This window comes from Pagrus pagrus, assembly GCF_965226575.1.
Source record: "Pagrus pagrus genome assembly, chromosome: 15".
Classification (NCBI taxonomy): Eukaryota; Metazoa; Chordata; class Actinopteri; order Spariformes; family Sparidae; genus Pagrus; species Pagrus pagrus.
The window spans coordinates 1037996-1061945 of NC_140199.1; the positions used below are offsets into that span (position 1 = coordinate 1037996).

The 23950-nt window shown below is 45.1% G+C and overlaps 1 protein-coding gene across 4 annotated transcripts; it reads left to right on the forward strand.

Moving 5' to 3' along the window:
• Window positions 1-745: 745 nt before the first annotated feature.
• Window positions 746-20417, forward strand: eml4 (EMAP like 4). 4 transcript variants are annotated; one of them, XM_084375928.1, is made up of 24 exons: window positions 747-977; window positions 5266-5451; window positions 5811-5931; window positions 6532-6732; window positions 8001-8141; window positions 8231-8256; window positions 9124-9159; window positions 10270-10393; window positions 10814-10963; window positions 11061-11130; window positions 11379-11489; window positions 11742-11837; window positions 11999-12133; window positions 12551-12686; window positions 13708-13856; window positions 14051-14176; window positions 14925-15056; window positions 15157-15224; window positions 15450-15538; window positions 15647-15744; window positions 16951-17038; window positions 17221-17319; window positions 17541-17671; window positions 18099-20417. In XM_084375928.1, exons 1-24 carry the CDS (start codon window positions 953-955, stop codon window positions 18552-18554), a joined length of 2994 nt encoding a protein of 997 aa, XP_084232054.1. In that variant the 5' UTR covers window positions 747-952; the 3' UTR covers window positions 18555-20417. The 4 variants fall into 4 exon arrangements, with proteins under 4 accessions (XP_084232055.1, XP_084232054.1, XP_084232056.1 ...); XM_084375929.1 differs by lacking the exon at window positions 9124-9159 and having other exon boundaries at window positions 746-977; XM_084375930.1 differs by lacking the exon at window positions 6532-6732 and having other exon boundaries at window positions 18099-20416.
• The last annotated feature ends 3533 nt before the right edge of the window (window positions 20418-23950 follow it).

Sequence of the window (23950 nt, forward strand, 5' to 3'; positions counted from 1 at the left end):
TGACTTCTCTTATTTTAATTAATCATTTTAATGTAAGTTAATAATTCTGCAGCAGCTCACCATGACGTCATCTTTTCAAAGTGACATCATGACCGCGGCAGAGACTCACCTATCAATACATCTGATCATTGACCAGCGGACATTTGTCAGTAACTACCGAGATTATCCAAATGATCAATTAGAAATGTCCCACTGCACCTGAACGCAACCTCATTATGTTCTTACAGTGGAAAGCAATTAAACTTTGTGACGTCACTTCCTCCTGTTGGTGTGCTGACGCCGAGTGACCGCGAGGCGGCGCTGCTGACCCTCCTCCCCCTCAGCGTCCTCCCGTCTCCTCCTCCCCTCACCCCCCCTCCTCCCCCTCAGCGCCCTCCCGTCTCCTCCTCCCCTCACCCCCCATACTCCCCCTCAGTCTTCTCCTCCCCCTCAAGTGTCCCCCCCCCCCGCCATGCTCCCCCTGTCTCCCCCCTCTGTCTCGCCCCCCCCTCCTCACCATACTCCCCCTCAGTCTTCTCCTCCCCCCCAGTCTCCCCCCCTCCCCTCTGTCTCGCTCCACCCCCGCTTCCTCTCCACACTCCCCCCTGGCCCCCCCTCTCTGTCTCCCCCCCCCTCCTCCGGGGGAAGCGCGCGCTGCCAGAGCAGGCGGAGTCGGAAACGCGCAGCAGCGTCGGTCCGTCGTGTCTGCGGCTCCTCCGCGGCTTCTCTCGGTCTCTCTGTCGGCTGTCGGATCCTCCGGGAGCGGCGTCTTCTTCCAGCCCGCAGGAAAGCAGCGGATCTTCGGCCTCACGGACGGACGGACAGGGCAGGCGGCGCGGCGGGGACAGACCCGGCTCGGCTCGGCTCGGCTCTTCCTCCCCCCGCTGCGGTGGAAAAACCCGGACGGAGGCCCGCAGTGTGCGCTCAGCCTCCCGCAGGCCTCCGGCCCGGACTCCCGCTTTTCTCCCGGAAAATGGACGGATTCACCGGCAGTTTAGGTGAGTCCCAGCCGCCGCTCGCGCCCCGCAGATCACCTGGTCACCTGTCCGTGCAGCGGCGGGACGGGGAGAGCCGCACGCGCCTCTGGCGGCTTTACACGTGTCACTGCTGTATTTATCAAAAAGACTCCGCACCGCCCCTCCGGCGGCTGCAGGGCCACAAAACCAACAGCTCCTCCTGAAGGAGGCTCTCCAGAGTCCTGGACCCCCAAAGATAAAGACCTGGATCTGTGCGAGACCGGCAGAGACCGGCGGGGCATCTTGGGGGGCACCAGGGGGGCAGTTAGTCCAAAACCCCAACAAGAGTCTCACCTGAAGATTTTATTGATTCTGTTCAATATTCACTGAGAGTGTGTGTGTGTGTGTGTGTGTGTGTGTGTGTGTGTGTGTGTGTGTGTGGACTCTGATCAGCAGAACAACGACTCAGGAAATGATTTATTGATTCATGGAGTCTGATCACACCTCGTGTGTGTGTGTGTGTGTGTGTGTGTGTGTGTGAGAGAGAGAGTATTTCAGGAAGTAGTCAGAGCCAGTGGCTGTAGTAAATACACAGATCAATCACAGGTGAAACATTGATCATCTCCTGACAATGACTGCTGGGAAACTTTGGGACACACTCTCTCTCTCTCTCTCTCTCACACTCACACACACACACCCCCCACACACCCCCCCCCCCCCCCCCCCACACACACACACACACACACACACACACACCCCACACACACACTCACACACACACACCCCAACAGTACAAACTGTTCAGAAACATGAAAAGAACTAGAAATGCCTCAATCTGATCAATCACTGCAGGAAATTAGTCTGATCCTGACCAACATGACCCACATCAGCCACCACAGTCATGTGATTGATCGTGCCAGTAGTTTAATGTGATTGATCGTGTCAGTAGTTTAATGTGATTGATCGTGTCAGTAGTTTAATGTGATTGATCGTGCCAGTAGTTTAATGTGATTGATAGTGTCAGTAGTTTAATGTGATTGATAGTGTCAGCGGTTTTGTTTTGATTGATCGTGTCAGTGGTTTTGTTTTGATTGATCGTGTCAGTGTTTTTTCTGTGATTGATCATGGCAGTGGTTACATGTCATTGGTCCAGTCAGTGGTTTAATGTGATTGATTGTGTCAGCGGTTTAATGTGATTGATCGTGTCAGTAGTTTAATGTGATTGATCGTGTCAGTAGTTTAATGTGATTGATCGTGCCAGCAGTTTAATGTGATTGATCGTGTCAGCGGTTTTGTTTTGATTGATCGTGTCAGTGGTTTTCTTTTGATTGATCGTGTCAGTGGTTTTTCTGTGATTGATCATGCCAGCGGTTTAATGTGATTGATCGTGTCAGTAGTTTAATGTGATTGATCGTGCCAGTAGTTTAATGTGATTGATCGTGTCAGTAGTTTAATGTGATTGATCGTGTCAGTAGTTTAATGTGATTGATCGTGCCAGTAGTTTAATGTGATTGATCGTGTCAGTAGTTTAATGTGATTGATAGTGTCAGTAGTTTAATGTGATTGATCGTGTCAGCGGTTTTGTTTTGATTGATCGTGTCGGTGGTTTTGTTTTGATTGATCGTGTCAGTGTTTTTTCTGTGATTGATCATGGCAGAGGTTACATGTCATTGATCCAGTCAGTGGTTTAATGTGATTGATTGTGTCAGCGGTTTAATGTGATTGATCGTGTCAGTAGTTTAATGTGATTGATCGTGTCAGTAGTTTAATGTGATTGATCGTGCCAGCAGTTTAATGTGATTGATAGTGTCAGTGGTTTTGTTTTGATTGATCGTGTCAGTGGTTTTCTTTTGATTGATCGTGTCAGTGGTTTTTCTGTGATTGATCATGCCAGCGGTTTAATGTGATTGATCGTGTCAGTAGTTTAATGTGATTGATTGTGTCACCGTTTTTTTTTTGATTGATCGTGTTAGTGGTTTTGTTTTGATTGATCGTGCCAGTGGTTTTGTTTTGGTTGATCGTGTCAGTGGTTTTTCTGTGATTGATCGTGTCAGCGGTTTTGTTTTGATTGATCGTGTCAGTGGTTTTGTTTTGATTGATCGTGTCAGTGGTTTTTCTGTGATTGATCATGCCAGCGGTTTAATGGGATTGATTGTGTCAGTAGTTTTTCTGTGATTGATCGTGGCAGTGGTTTAATGTGATTGATTGTGTCAGCGGTTTAATGGGATTGATCGTGTCAGCGGTTTAATGGGATTGATCGTGCCAGCCGTTTAATGTGATTGATCGTGTCAGCCGTTTAATGGGATTGATCGTGTCAGCCGTTTAATGGGATTGATTGTGTCAGTGGTTTTTCTGTGATTGATCATGGCAGTGGTTACATGTCATTGATCGTGTCAGTGGTTTAATGGGATTGATCGTGTCAGCGGTTTAATGTGATTGATCAGGTCAGCGGTTTAATGTGATTGATCGTGTCAGTGGTTTAATGTGATTGATCGTGTCAGCGGTTTGATGTGATTAATCGTGTCTGCGGTTTAATGCGATTGTGTCAGCGGTTTAATGTGATTGATCGTGTCAGTGGTTAAATGGGATTGATCAGGTCAGCGGTTTAATGGGATTGATCGTGTCAGCCGTTTAATGTGATTGATCGTGTCAGCCGTTTAATGTGATTGATCGTGTCAGCCGTTTAATGGGATTGATCGTGTCAGCCGTTTAATGGGATTGATTGTGTCAGTGGTTTTTCTGTGATTGATCATGGCAGTGGTTACATGTCATTGATCGTGTCAGTGGTTTAATGGGATTGATCGTGTCAGCGGTTTAATGTGATTGATCAGGTCAGCGGTTTAATGTGATTGATCGGGTCAGCGGTTTAATGTGATTGATCGTGTCAGCGGTTTGATGTGATTAATCGTGACTGCGGTTTAATGCGATTGTGTCAGCGGTTTAATGTGATTGATCCTGTCAGTGGTTAAATGGGATTGATCAGGTCAGCGGTTTAATGGGATTGATCGTGTCAGCCGTTTAATGGGATTGATTGTGTCAGTGGTTTTTCTGTGATTGATCATGGCAGTGGTTACATGTCATTGATCGTGTCAGTGGTTCAATGTGATTGATTGTGTCAGCGGTTTAATGGTATTGATCGTGTCAGAGGTTTTGTTTTGATTGATCGTGTCAGCGGTTTAATGTGATTGATCGGGTCAGAGGTTTAATGTGATTGATCGGGTCAGCGGTTTTGTTTTGATTGATTGTGTCAGTGGTTTTGCTGTGTTTCATCGTGTCAGCGGTTTAATATGATTGATCGTGCCAGCAGTTTAATGTGATTGATCGTGTCAACGGTTAAATGTGATTGATCGTGCCAGTGGTTACATGTCATTGATCGTGCCAGTGGTTACATGTCATTGATCAAATCAGTGGTTTAATGGGATTGATCAGGTCAGCGGTTTAATGGGATTGACAACAACAACAACACTGATAGTTAGATGTATCTTTCAGCGGCTGATTGATTGATCATGTCGCAGGATTCAGTGAGAACAGCTCGTCATCATGAAATCGACTCTTCACAAGTTGCAGATAAGCAGTTCAACAGTCAAATTTATCTGTTCTTTTCACCTGAACACACGAGGGAAGTGATGTCATCATTGCTGCAGGTGAACCTGAGGGAAGTGATGTCATCACTGCTGCAGGTGAACCTGAGGGAAGTGATGTCATCACTGCTGCAGGTGAGATGTTATTTGTCCGTCCCTGAAGGTTTCTGAGACGAGTCGCATGAACTAACACAACGTCAAACGTAAAGATGGTGACGCCTGCAGTCAGTCGGTTTGTAGGTCCTGACCTGGTTTGAAGGTTCTGACCTGGTTTGAAGGTTCTGACCTGGTTTGAAGGTTCTGGTTGGATCCATGTTTATGCGTCAGTGTTATAGATGAGGAAGATATTTTCTCAGAGAGGGTCCTCTTAAGTATAGAGAGACAAATGTGTGTCTGTGTGTGTTTGAGTAAAAAATGTGGGTTTCCCTCCCTGTTGTTGTTGTTGGAGTCAGCTGAACTCAATTACAGAGTGTACTCTGTGTGTGTGTGTGTGTGTGTGTGTGGCAGACATGCAGACACATGCAGCGTCTGCAGGACTGAACAGTTTTTCACTGACACAGAAAACAATCAGTGATTTTCTGCTCACGTTTAATCATTTGAACACACAGTTAGTTTCTGATCAGTTCCTGATGGATCAGTTCAGTGATTGGTCAGTAATCTGCTTTCTGCACTCTCATCATAACGAAGACATACGTGTCGATCGACGTAGATGAACATATATTCAGATCAGTATGTCTCTGTCTCTGTAGATGACAGTATGTCTGGAGCGAGCGTCTCAGATGTCAACGATCGTCTCTCTGCTCTGGAGCTTCGTGTTCAGCAGCAGGAAGACGAGTTGACGGTGATGAAAGCAGCTCTCGCTGACGTCCTTCGCCGTCTCGCTGCCTCTGAAGTCTCTGCTGCCTCTTCAACCAAGAAACAACATGGAGGGAAAGGTAAGGTTCCCTTCCTTAATTATTTGAACTTGATCATTCTCTAAAAACTTGATTTGTGTTGCTGGGTCCAAAAGGTGCAGCGACATGAGAGAAACACGACATCTAATGGTTACTGGTAAATGTTAACGAGGGGATATTGTTCTCTAAGTAGCACTTATTACATCAGCGGTGTCAGCCTCAGAGGCTCCAAACAAAGCTAGCCGGCTAGCTGAGCTAAGAAAACACAAATAACAACTGCCACTGTTGTGAGAAACACTGGTAACCAGTTAAAGACTGATTTGATATCCAGTCTTTAACTGGTCGTGATGTAGCGAGCTAACTCGTTATGGTCAGTGCTGACAGTGTGCTGCCCCCTGCAGGCGGGGCTGCACTGCGTGAAGCCTACTCGATGTCCTGCATCGCTAACGGAGGAACATCTGGACGAAAGAGAGACTCTACCTCCGTCACCAGGAAGGAGACGCTGTCGTCTGCTGCCAAAAGGTAAACACAAATTATTTGTAAGGGTGCCTGTTTGGGTCATTTTGAGGTTGTTTTCAGTTTTCTGTATACATTTGTTTTTTTCTGATTAATTGATGATTTTTCTTCACAGCACATTGATTTCATCGTGAGTGTCTGCAGACCAGATCAGATTAATCGGGTTAATTGATATAATCAATGACTTTACTGTTTTGACTTTATTTATGTGGTCCAGTGCTCCAACCCACCCAGTATAAACCAGTGGAACCAGAATCACTGCCGTAAAGACTATTCAGTAGAATCAGTAGAGCCACAGGAGTAGTTATGGTCTCTCACAGTCTTGGTCTAGACCCATGGGAGAGGGGAATCAATAGAATCAATGTGTTCTGGTCTCTCATGGTCCTGGTTTTGTCCACAGTGGAGCAGACAGGAAGGAGGAGGTCAGCAGCCAGCGGTCTCTGATGGATTTTGGTGGTTTGAGTCACTAAAGTAAACACAGTAGAACCAGTAGAAACACAGTAGAACCAGTAGAAACACAGTAGAAGCAGTCGATGTAGAGCAGAACCAGTAGAACCAGTAGAATCTGTAGTTGGTGCTCTCTCATGGTCCTGGTTTTGTCCACAGTGGAGCAGACAGGAAGAAGGAGGTCAGCAGCCAGCGGTCTCTGATGGAGGAGATCCAGGAGCGTGAGGAGTCTCCTCGCCCAAAGGACTCAGCCCCCTCTCCCTCCTCTCCCCACCCTCCCCAGACCCCCCAGACCCCTCAGACCCCCCAGAGACCAGCTCAGTCTGCTGACAGCAGTAGAGGCCACGTCCCTCCTAAAAGGTTTCACTTTGTGATCTGTCGGCTGCTTCTAATCTCACTTCCTGCTGACGCTTCTCTGACATCACTCTGTGAGTGGTTACTAACCCCGCCCCAGAGGACCAACAGTCCGCCCACTCCTGAGTACCTGACCAGCTCAGGTGTCTCCTGGGGATCCTGGCGTCTCCTGAGACCTTCTGTAGCTCCAGAAGGTGTCAGGAAGGTCTGGTTCCTGGAGCCACCTGAGGCCTCCTGGAGATCCTCTTTCTTGCTGGTGGAAAGCTTTAACTGAGCTGTGTGTGTGTTTTTATTCAAACTACTAACATTTTCTTCTCCCACCTTCTCCTGAGGACCTCCTCCTCCAGCAGACCTCACCTCCTCTAACTGGACTTTCCTGAGACCTGAGACCCTAGAGCCTCCTGAGGCCTCCAAGTTAACCTGTAGTCCCTCGAGTCCTTCCTGAGGACTCCTGGTTAATTTGGAAGCCACTGAGGTCTCATGGGAGTCCTGGAGCCTCCTGCCTCCTCGTCCCCTCCGACTCCTCTTTACTGTTTGCTGCTAGAGAGTTCAGACTGGGCTGCGTGTGTTTTTAACTACTAACCTGTTCTCCTTCCAGCTTCACCTGAGGACCTCCTCCTCCTCCTTCTCTTCCTCTTCCTCCTCCTCTTCCTCTTCCTCCTCCTCCTCCTCCTCTTCCTCCTCTTCCTCAGGCCTTCTGCAGTCTGTGGCTTCAGTTTCTGATGTGTCCCAGCTCACTAACCTCCTCCTGGATCGTGTGTTGAACTCTGAGTCACTGAGACTTTAATGAATCTGAAGCTGAACTGATGACGTGACGTTTGTCACAGTTTGTTGGTAAAAGCAGAATAGTTATTGCACTTGTAGAACATATATTACACACATTATATTACACATATTATATTACTGCCCATTTATAATTACTTCCAGATCCAGATCTTGTTATTGCAGCCAGGGTTTCACCTCGACTTCTGCATCTGTGCCTTTACATCCACAGATGTGGTGGAGTTCTGCAGGGACATAAAACTGAGACTGATCAAATCAATCCATAATGAATAAAAACACATTGAACTGATCTGGAGATAAATCGAGATGAAGCTCAGTGACTCGGAGTGACCTCGTGCTCATCCTCCTCATGTGACAGCGTGTGTGTGTGTGTGTGTGTGTGTGTGTGTGTGTGTGTGTGTGTGTGTGTGTGTGTGTGTGTGTGTGTGTGTGTGTGTGTGTGTGTGTGTGTGTGTGTGTGTGTGTGTGTGTGTGTGTGTGTGTGTGTTCAGGGGGCCCAGTGTGAAGCGGTCCTCAGGTATGGAGCGTTCTCAGAGCAGCACCTGGGACACTTCAGAGGACAACAGGAACAAACTGGTGAAAGCTGCATCCACCTCGAAGCTGCTCGCCAAAGTGGTAAAGAACGCTGAGAGGTATACATACACACACTAACACACACACACTGATTGATTGATTGATATTGTTTGATTGATCGATTGATTGATTGATTGCTTCTTTTCAGACACAAAGACCCGGTGGTCAGTCAAGGTAAATATATTTTTTTCATCTCAATCATAAAGATCCATAGTCTTCATAGTCTTCATCGTCATCATCATCGTCATCATCATCTGTAACAGCCAATAGGAGGCCAGCCTTCAGCACCACAGCTTTCAAGATATTTCAAAATATTTCAACAGGAATCCTGTAACGACTGATGATGATGTCATTGTTGTTGTTGGTGATCCTGTTTTGTTTGTTTTGTTTTTGTTTGTTGTCGTTTGTTCTGCTGTTATTTCTGTTTGTGTTGGTATTGTTGTTGTTTATGTTGCCGTTGTTGTTTGTTTGTGTCTGTGTGGTTTTTGTCTGTTTGTTTTGTTGTTGTTGTTTCTGTTTCTGTTGCTTTTGTTTGTTTGTGTCTGCATGTTTGTTGTTGTTTATGTTGCTGTTTGCGTTGTTTGTTTGTGTTGCCGTTGTTGTTGTTGTTTATGTTGCTGCTTGTGTTGCTGTTTGTTTGTGTTGTTGTTTATGTGCTGTTTGTGTTGTTTTTGTTTGTGTTTTTGTTGTGCTGCTGTTTTTGTTGTTCTGTTTTTGTTCGTGTTACTGTTTGTGCTGTTGTGTTGCTGTTTGTTTGTGTTGTTGTTTATGTGCTGTTTGTGTTGTTTTTGTTTTTGTTGTGTTGCTGTTTTTGTTGTTGTGTTGCTGTTTGTTTGTGTTGTTGTTGTGTTGCTGTTTGTGTTGTTGTGTTTTTGTTCCTGTTACTGTTTGTGCTGTTGTGTTACTGTTTGTTTGTGTTGTTGTTGCTGTTTGTGTTGTTGTTGTGTTGTTGCTGTATGTTTGTTTGTGTTGTTGTTGTTGTTGTTGTGTTGTTGCTGTTTGTTTATGTTTCTGAGTGACACTGTGTTTGTCTCAAACCAGCCAAAATGTCGACTCGAGAGAAAAACAGCCAAGCTGGTGAGTCCTGATGAGTCGACTGTGTGAGCGAGCTAGCAGGCTAACAAAAGGCTAACATGCTAACAGCAGCTGAATTCGCGCTTCCTGTTTCTGCTCTGGACCAATCACATCTTTCTTTCTCTCTCTCTCTCTGCTTTACGTCATCAGCCTCGCTCACCCACCTGCTCTCTCTCCTTCAGCCTGATCAGGTGATAGCACACCTGTCTGTGGCTCCACCCCCTGCTTGTCTTTACCTCCATAGAAGGTGGAACAGGTGCTCTGTCTGAGATTATTAAAGGACCAATCAGTGAAACAAAGAAACCCGCCCACCCTCCAAACCTAAGCATTTTATTGGTTGCTGCTCTCAGGTTGATTGACAGGTTATGTGACATCATCTTGTTTGTGATTCTATGGAGGTAAACGACGACGCAGCAGGTGTTTCTGTCTCACCTGCTTCACCTGCACGGCATCAGTGCTTCCTCACCTGTCCCTCACCTGTGTGTCTGACTCTTGTTTGATCTTTAACCAATCAGAACAGACCGAGTTTTCATGTTGTGTGATCTGATTGGATGCAGCCAACACAGATCAATAATGATACAGAACCTGATCAGAGCTGGATTGATCACATTGACTGGTTTAGAGCTCAGTATCAGCTGATCAGTAAATATCGAGGTCATTTAGAAACAGTGTTTGTCCACCAGGGGGTGCTCACACTGTGACCTTCAACAGTGAACCAAATCTTTATTAAACATGTTTGTTTACATTATTTCTTTAAATTGGTGAAAAGAGTTAAAGCAGACGTGTTCTGATCCTGAACAGTCTTCCATCTTATGATATTGATTATGTATTGATTAACCAAATCCAGTTTGTTTCCAAACAACCACAGCTAGAGAAAACACGGCTGCATTGTTTGTATTCATTGTGTGCGTCTGTCAGTTTTTGGGCTTGTTGTATTGTAATGTGTTTATTCTATCAGCTGATGGTTCGTTATCAGACGTTAACCTGTCGGAAGTCTGTTTCAGTCTGATATCTGTCCAGATCAACCCTGAATGTTGAAGAGAAGATATAAAATCTCTCATAAATAAATGTTTTCCCTTCAACATGTTTCTGTGTTTGTGTCTGCTGTTTCAGAGGGAAGCCACATCAAGATGTTCATGCGTGGTCGACCAATCACCATGTTCATCCCTTCAGACGTGGAAAACTATGAAGATGTTCGGACTGAACTCCCTTCAGAAAGACTCAAGCTGGAATGGGTGTATCCTTCACTCTGTACAGGAGCACTAATAATTAATAATAATCGGCGTCAGTTGAAAATTAAACATAATAGTGAGAATATTGATTGAAAATGATCAGCTAAAGTAATTCTTTATTAAAAACAAAACAGTTGTATCAACAGTCTATAGGTGAAAAAAGAGAAGGAAAGTTTATGTGTGAAGTTTGAAATAAAATAATATTCATGAGTTCTGATTTAAATTCAGATAAACAACAAAGATTAAACGTGTCTCAGCTGACAGACTGAAGATCCACTGAAGGATGCTGAGATGATCAGACACAGACAGAAGAGTGTCGTCTGCATACAACAATAAAACAATGAAGTTACAGATGATGAGACACAAAGACTGAATGTCCAGGTGTTTACCAGATGTTTGCCAGGTTTGTCCTTGACTTCCTGCAGGTATGGTTACCGTGGCAGAGACTGCAGAGCGAACGTTTACCTCCTTCCAACCGGAGAGATTGTTTACTTCATTGCCTCCGTTGTGGCTTTGTTTAACTATGAAGAACGGACGCAGAGACATTACCTCGGACACACCGACTGTGTTAAGTGGTGAGAAAACACCCGCACTAGAATCATCTGCTGCGCTCCTATTGGCTGGTGTGTGGTGACATGTGTGTGACGTCATGTTTCCTTCTCTGTCCGTCAGTTTGGCAATCCATCCAGATAAGATCCGGATTGCTACAGGACAGATTGCAGGAGTGGACAAAGATGGACGGGTGAGGACAAAGACTTTAATCTGCAGTTTAACTTTCTGACTGAACTGAATCTGATGATGAAGGACAGGAAGTGTTCACGTCATCAGAAAACTATGAACAAAAATATTTATTGACAACAATTTTATTTCAATACAAACGAGAGAACAACTAAACAAACACGTTTGACTCTTCGAGATCTTTTAAAGGCTCAACAGTGAAGTGAACGGTTGAACGGACAAATGAACTCATCACAATCTTTCTGTCTTCAGCCGCTGCAGCCTCACGTTCGTATCTGGGACAGCGTCAGCCTGTCGACTCTGCAGGTCATCGGTTTGGGAACATTTGAGCGAGGCGTCGGTTCGCTGGCTTTTTCTAAAGCTGTAAGTATCACCCAGGTGCATGATGGGAACTGTGGTTCTGTGTAACGTGGACCACACTGCTCACATCTAAAGCTTCAAATTTAGACATCACTGAAAACATAGTCGATGGCTGCATTTACACCTGTCTGTCCGTCTCACACCTGTCTGCCCGTCTCACACCTCTGTCCGTCTCACGCCTGTCTGTCTGCCTCACACCTGTCTGCCCGTCTCACATATGTCTGTCTGTCTCACACCTGTCTCTGTCTCTTTCAGGACTCTGGTCAGCACCTGAGTGTCATTGATGACTGTAACGATCACATGTTGACAGTTTGGGATTGGCAGAAGAAGTCAAAGATCGCTGAGATCAAGGTGAACAACAAGCAACACAGTTGTCATACTGGACTTGAGCTGGTTTTAATTGGTCCTTACTGGTCTCTGACTGGTTTTAATTGGTCCTGACTGGTCTCTGACTGGTTTTAATTGGTCCTGACTGGTCTCTAACTGGTGTCTGTCTGTTGAAACTGTTTTAGACCACTAACGAGGTGGTCTTGGCCGTGGAGTTCCACCCCACCGACCCAAACACCATTGTCACCTGTGGAAAGTCCCACATCTTCTTCTGGACCTGGAGTGGGACCTCGCTGGCTCGTAAACAGGGAATCTTTGGGGTGAGAAGATTATTTATTTATTTATTTAGGTTTTTATTTAAGTATCAAGTTTCCCCTTAAAGGAACAAACAAGGTTTTATTGGCATGTTCTCTGATATTTGCATCATTTTCTAATAGAAAACAAATAACTACAAAACTTTTTTTTTGAGTTTATGAAATTGTGAATCAGAATCAACTCAAACTGCCTTTATGTAAAGTTGAAGGAAAACCTTTGACCTGACAGCAGTCGACCATTTTTACATTCAGTTCTTCCTCCCAGTTCATTAGACTCATCAGGTTAAATATTTAAAATCAGCACCTTTAACTCTGATTTGTTAACAACATAGATTCATTGATCTGATCTTTAGATTAGTTCTTCAAGGGGAGATCTGTCCTGTCCTGGTCTGCCTCTGACCCAGTTTCTTGTTGTGTCTGCAGAAATACGAGAAGCCAAAGTTCATCCAGTGTCTGGCCTTCCTGAGTACTGGAGACATCCTGACTGGAGACTCTGGAGGAATCCTGCTGGTCTGGACCAGGAGCTCTGCTGAGACCCCCACCGGGAAGGGACCCCGAGGTGAGCGTCGGCTGAAAACTGATGTATATGTCTTTTATGTCGTAGCTGATGTCATGACCAACATGAAGCAGAGAGACACAGTTATCTGCTGATTTTAAGGAACTGTCATTGAAGGCGCTCTTTAAACTAATGTGTAGAAAATAGTCATTCTATATTTTTATGTACATTATGAAGAGCGACACAAACACTACAGAACCTTTGTGTGTGTGTGTGCGTGTGTGTGTGTGTGACGTTACTCACAGCTGTTATCATGATACTGTCTGTAGTTCCTGCAGGTGAGGAACTAAGTCCTGATAGATTTGAACTGTGAAACGCTTCAGTTAAACATTTAACAGGAAATTAAAACAATAGAAATAGAAAACCTGACCTGAGATCAGTTTAACACTGAAGAAGAAACACAGAGGTGTGTGTGTGTGTGTGTGTGTGTGTGTGTTGGCCCAGTTTCAGTAATGGTTTTAGTGACACGTTGCTAAACTGGTTTCAACAGGAACGCTGCCAAAAATTAAACGTTTTTCAGGTGAAGTTCTTCACTGGAATCAGAGCAGAGTTCCTCAGAGTGTCGGTGGCAGATTAACAGATATAACATGTTGAGGTCAAACAACACACTTCACATCAGAAGACACAAACATTTACACAAGTTTAATGTTCATGTTGTAAACGCACTGAACATAATAAATTTGGCCTCAAGCAGCAGATTTGTTCGAACAGGAAACCTGAAGAACCAGGAAGTGTTTTCTGTGTGATCTGCTGCCTCCTGCTGGCTGCTGCAGGAACTGCACCTGAACACACAGGAAACAGTTGAGGCGCAGACATGAAACATGAAACGTGGAGTTTCACTGACGACCAAACACTGAATATTAAATACTGTTTAATTTAAATTCTGTGAGGAAACATACCTCTAACTTTATTAACAGTTCAGTTCAGAAGAGTACAGGTGTGACTCACCTGTGTGTGTGTGTGTTTGTGTGTGTGTGTGTGTGTGTGTGTGTGTGTGTGTGTGTGTGTGCGTGTGTGTGTGCAGCGTTTCAGATCAGTCGGCAGGTCAAAGGTCATGAGGGCAGTGTGTTCTGTATGTGTGAGATGAGGAGCGGCACTCTGCTGACCGGAGGAGGAAAAGACCGAAAAATCATCCTGTGGGACCACGAACTGCGAGCTGACCGCGACATCGAGGTGACACGCACGCACGCACGCACACACAGACGCACACGCACACGCACACACACACGCACGCACGCCTCAGAACCCGGCTGCTGCAATTTGAGTCAAAAATTTACTGTGTGACTAAAAATGTGAAATAACCAAGTTACACAAAAGTAACTAGAGGTTCACATGACTGATGTCACATGACTGACTTGTGTCGACAGGTCCCGGATCAGTATGGAACCATCAGAGCCGTGTCTGAAGGGAAGGGGGACGAGTTTCTGGTTGGGACCTCTCGAAACTTCATCCTTAGAGGAACCTTCAATGACGGCTTCCTGGTGGAGGTCCAGGTGAGACCATGTGACATCATCGTGACATCATCATGATGTAATGTGTCCAGGTTCTCTGTGTGTTTGTGTTGTGATGTGTTCAGGCTCTCAGTTTGTTTGTGTTGTGATGTGTTCAGGCTCTCAGTGTGTTTGTGTTGTGATGTGTTCAGGCTCTCAGTTTGTTTGTGTTGTTATGTGTTCAGGCTCTCTGTGTGTTTGTGTTGTGATGTGTTCAGGCTCTCAGTGTGTTTGTGTTGTGATGTGTTCAGGCTCTCAGTTTGTTTGTGTTGTGATGTGTTCAGGCTCTCTGTGTGTTTGTGTTGTGATGTGTTCAGGCTCTCTGTGTGTTTGTGTTGTGATGTGTTCAGGCTCTCTGTGTGTTTGTGTTGTGATGTGTTCAGGCTCTCAGTTTGTTTGTGTTGTGATGTGTTCAGGCTCTCAGTTTGTTTGTGTTGTGATGTGTTCAGGCTCTCAGTTTGTTTGTGTTGTGATGTGTTCAGGCTCTCTGTGTGTTTGTGTTGTGATGTGTTCAGGCTCTCTGTGTGTTTGTGTTGTGATGTGTTCAGGCTCTCTGTGTGTTTGTCTTGTGATGTGTTCAGGCTCTCTGTGTGTTTGTCTTGTGATGTGTTCAGGCTCTCAGTGTGTTTGTGTTGTGATGTGTTCAGGCTCTCAGTGTGTTTGTGTTGTGATGTGTTCAGGCTCTCAGTGTGTTTGTGGTGTGATGTGATGTGTTCAGGCTCTCAGTGTGTTTGTGGTGTGTTGTGTTCAGGGTCACACAGACGAGCTGTGGGGCTTGGCGTCTCACCCGTCCAGAGAGATGTTTCTGACGTGTGCTCAGGACCGGCTTGTCTGCCTCTGGAACGCGGTGGATCACAGTCTTCAATGGAGCCGCACGCTGGAGGTGAGGCTGACCGCTGATTGGTGGATTCATCATCAATGAACGATTGAAAGATGGTTGACAGATGATTGACAGATGATTGACAGCTTTGTCTCTCCCTCAGGAACATGGACACTGTGCAGACTTCCATCCCAGTGGAGCCGTGGTCGCCATAGGAACACACTCAGGAAAGTAAGTACAATTATTGATCGATAATCCATCATCGTCTGACTGGTCTACCTGTTTCATGGTGGTCTGACTAGTCTTCCTGTTTCATGGTGGTCTGACTAGTCTTCCTGTTTCATGGTGGTCTGACTGGTCTACCTGTTTCATGGTGGTCTGACTGGTCTACCTGTTTCATGGTGGTCTGACTGGTCTACCTGTTTCATGGTGGTCTGACTGGTCTACCTGTTTCAGGTGGTACGTTCTGGACGCCGAGACCACGGACCTGGTGGCGATCCACACCGACGGGAACGAGCAGCTGTCTGTGATGCGCTTCTCTGTAGGTGGGTGGAGTCTAGTGAAGTGATCCTGTTTACGATCTCTGCTCTATGACAACATTATGAGATAGGTGAACTACATGTCCCATGATGCTCCTCTCTGTGTGTCTGCAGATGGCAGTCTGCTGGCTGTTGGATCTCATGATAACTTTATTTACCTTTACACCGTCTCCGACAGAGGACGCAAGTACAGCCGCTACGGGAAGTGCACCGTAAGTCTGATGATTCTTCTTCTTTTAAATATTATTTGAAACGGGAGATAACGCGGAAGAATGTTTTCTAACTAATAAGGAGATCAATAACGTTCAAAACCATCAGAGAGCGGTATTACAGCAGTAGAGAGAAAACATATATAACCATATATCCTGTAACTAGGCAGCGACACCGAACAGAAATGGACTCTAATAAGAGGAGGAAATGAGAAATAATAGGAACAGAATCTGGCTGCAGAAGAAATCCAGAAAAATGTTCATGTTCATTAAACAGAAGCTCTGTGAAAGTGGGAAACTGAAAAAGAAGATATCAGAAAATACAATTCACAGAATCACAACCAGAGAAATAAAACAATAAAAAAGTGAATAAAGGGAAATTCAGGAGGCCGTTAAATTATAGGACAGAAGTTTGAGGGGGAAGTCTACCTGAAGCTCTGTCCTCCTGTAAGACAAACGATGACTGATGATAAATGAACTGTAGGCTGAAGTGAAGAAGTCGCCTGGATGTGATGGTTCTGCAGCAGAAAGAGTTCACACCTGTTTCACTTCCTGGTTTGTAAAGAAGGCAGAAACGGCTCCCGGCCGGACGGAGCTGAGGATCATCTGAGGATGTTTCAGACCGATGTCCGGTCTTACTGTCGATTACAGGACGACGTACAGCAGACGCCACACACGGTGGACGACGTTAATAAAATCTAAAAGAAGTGTTGAGCATCGACGCCAGAACGTAATCTGACTGGACCGCTCTCTGTGGACTGTGCGATATGACGAGCCCACTGCTGGAATCAGATATTTAAACACTTTATCCCAGAAAGTCTTGATCCATGAGCTCCGAACAGACGACAGAATAAAGTGAATCACTATCGAAGAACATGGCAACGTTCTGACCCGTCTGAGGCAGCCGACGAACTCTCAACCATCAGGATACCGGATCAACGAAGGCCAAACAGAACAAGAAGAACAGGGTTCACGTTTATTATTAAATATATTACTGACGGCTCGTCTCGAGGCCGTGACGATGAAACGCATCACCGAGGACAGAACCTGATGACCACAAACTGGATCACCACAACTGTGTGACGTCTGATTGGTCAGATGTATATTAAAACCTACGACTGATGAAGAGGTCGCTCCCTATTGGACGACGTTTTCACTGATGATGATGATTCTCAGGTGTGTTCATGACTTACCTGAATGTTTCCACAGGGACATTCCAGCTACATCACACACCTGGACTGGTCACCTGACAACAACTTCATCATGTCCAACTCTGGAGACTACGAGATCCTCTACTGTGAGTACTACACCACACTACTGTAGTACTGTGAGGTACTCTGATACTACACTACTGTAGTACTGTGAAGTACTCTGATACTACACTACTGTAGTACTGTGAAGTACTGTGAGTACTACACTACTGTAGTACTGTGCAGTACTGTGTACCTGTGTTGTGCAGTGACAGGTGTGTGTTTTCAGGGGACGTTCCTTACGGCTGCAAACTGATCCGGAATCGATCAGAGTGCAAAGACATCAGCTGGGCGACGTACACCTGCGTCCTTGGATACCACGTGTTCGGTAAGTACACCTGCACACCTGCACACCTGCACACACCTGCACACCTGCACACACGATGAGATAAAAAAATATAATGTGGCAAATTCTCAAATCACTTGTTTGTGACACAAGAACAGATCTGATGTTTGAGACGAACGATTTCTGACAACTTTGTTTGTTCCTGTTTCATTGTGTGTGTGTGTGTGTGTGTGTGTGTGTGTGTGTGTGTGTGTGTGTGTTAGGTGTGTGGCCGGAGGGTTCAGACGGCACCGACATCAACGCTCTGATCAGATCTCACAACAAGAAGGTGATCGCTCTCGCCGACGACTTCTGTAAAGTTCACCTGTTCGCCTACCCGTGCTCCACGCCAAAGGTGAGACACACACACACACACACACACACACACACACACACACACACACACACACACACACTGGTCTCCAGTGGTAGTAGGAGGGACGGAGCAGGTGTAATAATTAATGTTCAGTGATTTTAAGAAACGTTCTCTTGCTTCATTGATGACGTCACTTTGTGCCTTTTTTCTTTTTCATCTTTAAAAATGTTTCTGATTGTAAATTGACTGAACGATCAATAGTTAGTTGGATCTGTTGACTTGAAGGTTTTCGTTTTTCAAAAGAAACAAAGATCAGAAAACACAAAAACAAAAGTAAAAACTGAAACAGTTTCTCATCTGGTTCTTTAGTCGATACTGATCGTGTTCAGCCGTCCTGATTAACTAGAAACGAGCTGAGAATCAATCAATCAATAATCTGTGTGTGTGTGTGTGTGTGTGTGTGCAGGCTCCCAGCCATAAGTACAGCGCCCACAGCAGTCATGTGACCAACGTCAGCTTCCTGTATAAAGACAGTCACCTGATCTCGACGGGGGGGAAGGACACCAGCATCATGCAGTGGCGTTTGGTGGAGAAATCTTCGCTCTCTCTCACCGACAGCCTCCTCTCTAACTCCGCCCCCCACAGGGCGGAGCCTGTATTCACCCCTCCCTCTCTCGATACAGCCACACCCGTACAGGGACCCGCCCCTCCTCCGACAGCCAACGGGACCCAAGAGCCCTCCCCAGACACCCCGCCCCCCACAGAGTTAGCCCCGCCTGTCTCTGAGTTAACCCCGCCCCGTTCCGAGTCGACTCCGCCCCCCTCTGACAGCACGGTGAGTCTGAAGGACAGCCTGGAGCCGAGCGACGACACGGCCACGCCCAGCGACGAGGGGCTGCCCCCCCTCACCCCCCCCTCATAGACGAGTCTGAGTGTGTAGATGAGTGAGTGTTCTTGTACAGCTATCTTTGTGAGGACCAGGAGAGGTTGAACACGGTGTGAGGACATTTTTACAAAGCGAGGACATTTAGTTTGTGTTGAACCTTTAAACGTCTGTTTGAGGGTTCAGACTGGGTTTTTAAAGACGGAGCAGGTGCAGGTTCAGTTTAGGATGAACACATGTAGCTGTGACGGTAAATAAGAGTTGATACTGAGTTAATGTGAACAACATCTGACTACAGGGAAACTAATTGAATTAACAGTTCTCAGTGGTCAATGACGGTCCTCGCAAGGATAGTGTGTGTGTGTGTGTGTGTGTGTGTGTGTGCGTGTGTGTGTGTGTGGCTGCAGCGTCAGGTTGTTTTCTAATCAGTCAGCTGTTAAAATAACGTTCCTTCAGTTTGAGCACGTGATGTCACAGTTTGAAACACCTGGAGTTTCTGATTTACCTGAGCAGAGACTGGAGGAGGAGCTGTTACCTGACACACACAACCACACACACACACACACACACACACACACGCGATGGGGTTTTAAAAAGAGAGAAGTGTGAAGGAATGTTTCGCTTTGATGAGGAAAGATTTAAAGGATGAACTCCGACAGGTGAGATGAGTCTCAGGTGTGTTGGGTAACGTTCCCTCCTCCAATAAGAGCAGAGAAGAACAGGAAGTGTCGGGGAATCAGAGAGGACCTGCAAAAGTCTGAAATGTCTTTTAAAAAGTTTTTAAACTTGTTTTATTCCTTTGATATAAAATTACTTTTAGTGATTATTGATATTTGGTTCCTAACAATTATTGATCAGAGGAATCATGTAACACTGATAAGATTCATTTATTATTTGACTTTTATTTTGTTAAACTGCCAAACTCAACCCTTCTGAAGGATTTTCACAGTAAAAGTCCTCCTGAGAAGGGACAGTAGTATGGTAGACTTTTATTATGAAACTTGCAGGAAATATAAACAACAGGTGAGCTTCGGTCCAGAGCGGCTGGCTGCGGTCCAACAGTCACATAACGTTACGTCCTTTCCTTCCTCAACACTCGATCTGAAACGTCGTGATGTCAAAGACAAATTTGAAGAATTCATGAAAACAGTCTGACTGCAGGTAAACTGGGGCTGCAAGGAATTGTGGGACGGCGTTATCTCCCCTCCTTTAGCGTTTCCTGTGCTGAAGGAGATAAGAAGGGAAACACTGAAACGACCACTTCAGGGTCATTTCACTCAGTCAGGAAATGTCCTAAAAGACTGTTGGACCGCAGCCTGAGGCTGAAGTTAAAGTCACACTGAGAACAGGAAACAGGAAGTAAACAGGTGGAAACAGGAAGTAAAGAGGATGTTAACAGTAACACAAAGTCAGCCTCCAGATTAAAAACTGTGACTCAGGTGTGTTTTAATAATCAGAGTCGACAGAGGAGTGAGACGTCTCTCTGTTAGAGGATCTCTGTCTGTATATACTGCAGATACCTGTGTATATTTCTGTTCACCACCAGGGGGCAGCAGCCCCTCAGCTACACTGTAAAAATACTCAGCCGCCCTTCACATTCAACACTCACATCTCTCAGCCAATCAGGTCACAGGACATACATGCGATCCTCTCCTCTGATTGGCTGGTTGTCAGTGACTCACTGAATGACGGCTGATGATGTTTGTTTTTGTCTCTTCTGGACCATTTCTCTTCAAAATGTTTTCTGAATGTCATGATGTCATGATGATGTCACTCCAGGGGGAGGGGCCTTCCGGGGGAGGGGAGGGTGGGTTGTTCATGTTTTTGCCTTTTTAATACTCGTTATCTTTAATATCTTCATCTTTTCTACGCTCGTCTCTCTGAAGGGCTTGTACAGAGTTCAGGGACTCACCTGGTTGTTCAGGGAGGGGCGGGGTTATGGGGTGGGCGGGGTTTATGGATGTAAGGGAGGGGCGGGGTTATTGGATGTAAGGGAAGGGCGGGGTTATTGGATGTAAGGGGAGGGGCGGGGTCTTGTGGGAGTTTCTGGATTAAAATGTTTATTTTTCAGTGATCAGTAATGACATTGATACCCATGATGATGATGATGATGATGTTCATGTGACTGTTTTGAGCCAATCATGTCTTCTCTCATGCATTCCTGTCAGACGACAGACTGTACTGAAGATTTCAACAAAAAAATGCAAATAAATGTTTTGAAAACTGATAATTTTTGTTTGTTTTTTTCCTGCTGATTATGATCAGAGGTCAGAGGTCAGATGTACATTGCCATGGTAACTGAAGCTTCTACAAACCCAGGATCTGTTTCTGTTCTCCGTCTTCACCAACCTGAACAAGCTGCTTATCAACTCGATACGTCAGCTCAGGTTTCCACATTCATTGTGACGTTTGCAGCATCTGACCAATCACAGACGTGGACGAGTCTGCCGACAGCATTTTATACAGAAGAGCAAAATATTAGAGAATAATTATAATCTCGCTGCTCATCGTCTGGACTATGAGCACATTAATGTTTATCATCAGGATGTTTGACGCGATGTCAAACAGAACAAATAACAATTAAATTCAGAGCGGTACTCGTATATTTGAACAAGTTCACGACTTTAAAGATGAAATCTTCTCCGTCAGCTGTGACTGTGTTCTGTCTGGTGTCGTAGCTCTGACTGGGGGCGTGTCTCCTGGTCACACCTGAAGCCCGAGTCCTGCTCACCTGATCAGATGTTAGAAAAATATCCCAGAATATTAGCGCTGAGCTTCGTCCCTCAATCTGAGCAGAGAGGAGTGTTTGAGTGAAAGTATATAATATGTGTATAATGACTGAGAGGATGACGTCAGGTTTCCCTCTGCTGGAGCCAACTGGTAACTACTGCTGTTGGTGTTATAACAACACTGAACATAAAACATGAGAAAACACAAAAGTGACCGTTAACATTATAACCATGAACTATGATGTCACATTTAAAGGCTCATATATCAGAATGAGGCCATTAAATGCTGATCTTTGATCCGAGTTGCTGATAATTCACAATATTCCACCCGTGACACTGACGGCAGATTATAAACAGGGATGAACGATCTGGATTTTTTTCAGCCGATACGATAACCGATAATTACCTGACTCTCACGGTCGACACCAATAAAATAACAGATGATAGAAACCAACATTGTTATGCTTTGTGTACCACCTGAGTGTAAGAGGCTCTGATTTATTTAATATTCCAGTTTAGATCAGATTTAAAAAAACGAGTGCTCACAAAACAACTTTAAAGGTGCAGACCACCATCTTCTGTGAGTAGATGCTGCACTTGTTAAGTCAACAAAAGCAATTTGGCTTTGTATTATTGGCTATTAGGAGGCAAATTTTAAGTAATTTCTTTAATCAATAGTCGGCTGCCTTAACAATCGATTGTCTATTAATCATTAATAACATAAAATATATTGAACATTTTTCCTTTTAGAAAACTGTTTGAACCACTGACGTGATCTGTGTTTGATGTAAAATCAGAGTCGGAGACATTTGGAGCTACAAGAACAGATAAATTAAACATAATGTCATTGAATAATAAACTAAATAACACAAAATAAAGACTCAATTTTAATCACAGAGCTCCGTCTGTCACTGTTCAACTAAATCCAGCTACACTGAGGCGACTGAATGGATCACGAGGTCGTGGTGCGCTGCAGCCTCTGCTGCTCAAAACAAATATTATTAAAACAAACAACTTTTTTTCACACATGAAGAAAAATCAAAAAATTCTCCAGAATGTTTTCAAAGATGAAAAAAATAAATAATGAATTAATTTACACCGTTAATGAGAGAAAACAGTTCTTCTGTAGATGTTGCAGTCTGCTGTCAGTAGACTGGACCGTGTCTGTGATTGGTCAGATGCTGTAAACATCACGGCTCAATGTGGAGATACGTATCAAGTTCATAAGCAGCTTTGTTTTGTGTGAATCACCTGTAAAATGTCTCTGAAGCATGAAGCCCGGCTGCTCTCAGAGAAACAACTCATATCACCAAGATAAAGATATGATGTCACATGAAGGAGTCAGGTGTGTCTGACAGCTGTCACTTTACATTTACAGCTGATAACTATTCTGGATCAATAACTTCCTCTGACTCCAGCTTCAGATCACTATTTATCATACGAGGTTTACTTTTAATTAACTGACTGACTTTGTTCACCACAAACTGAACAGACGTGACGTCGGAACGTCAAAGTTTTGATTTAAACTCTTTGAAATGATTAAAGTTGATTTTGAGTCAAACTCAGGATGTTTATTTAGTCTCTGACACTGACCGACCGTGAACACTCATGTTTATTCAGAGCTCAGAGAAACACCACACTGCATTCTGGGAAATCTCCCTCACAGTCTTGTTTCACATCGTGTGGCTCGATGATGTCAGAGCTTCCTGGGCTGCGATTGGCTCATTTGTTGCAGCCGTTGCTGTGGCAGCAGGTCCAGCGTGGATTCGAGCAGTTGTCCAGCGTGGTGCAGCCTTTCTCTCCGTTATCTGCAGCAGCAAACAGGAAACGCATCAGAGCCGCACAACAGGTTTGTAAATCCACACGTGTCGTCACAAAGAGCAGCTGTGAATGTTTCCACACAGTCGGCTCAGCATCTACATTTAAATGACACGGAGCAGGTGGATGACTCACCTCTGGTGAAGCACGCCTGCTGGACTTTGCTGGTGCAGTCGAGCAGCAAGTTGTTGACCATGAAGAAGTCCTCACCATAACACTGGATGTGAAAGTCCTTAGCTGCAACACAAACACACCTGTGATCACACCTGAGACAGTCTCACCTCTTCAGATCACATCTGGGACTCACACGACTGTGACGAGACTCACAGTCGGGTAAAGTCGACGATCCGGCTGAAATGAAGAACCTCCGTACGGTTTAAAGACAAACACCTGAACTGAAGCACACCTGGCCCCCTAAAAAACCTTCAATGGCGCAGCCAAACCTCCAGACTTAAAAAAGTCTCCAGAGCGAATGCATAAACCTCACAGGAAGTCCACCATTTTGAATTTTGTGTGAAAGTTGAGTATTTTTAAGAAGTTATCAACAGGTTGCGTGAATATAACGGCGTGGGCGTGGCAAGGAAACAGGACTTTATTCAGTATTGAACTGAGCCCACGAGGCGGCCGGTCGTCAGCTGAAGCAGGTCTGCTGCAGCTCTGTCATGGTAGCGTAGCCTCTCGACTCGGTCTGGAGCAGAAACGGTTGAAGACTTCTGTTTTTCCTGTCAGCTCAGTCCGTCTGTGAACGCTGGTCTGAGGTCAGCGCGTCACAGACCTGACAGACAGCAGTTCAGTGTGTCTGAAGGCCTCGTGCAGTGATATTGCTCCACTAGTGTAAACGTTAACCTTTAATACATTTTATTTTACGACATAACTTCGTCTTTAATT

Excerpts from the sequence above, each read along its gene's own strand:
- eml4 (XM_084375928.1), top strand. The coding sequence starts at position 953 with ATGGACGGATTCACCGGCAGTTTAG. Across the intron at positions 6,733-8,000 it reads GGCCACGTCCCTCCTAAAAG|GGGGCCCAGTGTGAAGCGGT; the intron begins GTTTCACTTTGT and ends GTGTGTGTTCAG. Across the intron at positions 10,964-11,060 it reads CACACCGACTGTGTTAAGTG|TTTGGCAATCCATCCAGATA; the intron begins GTGAGAAAACAC and ends TCTGTCCGTCAG.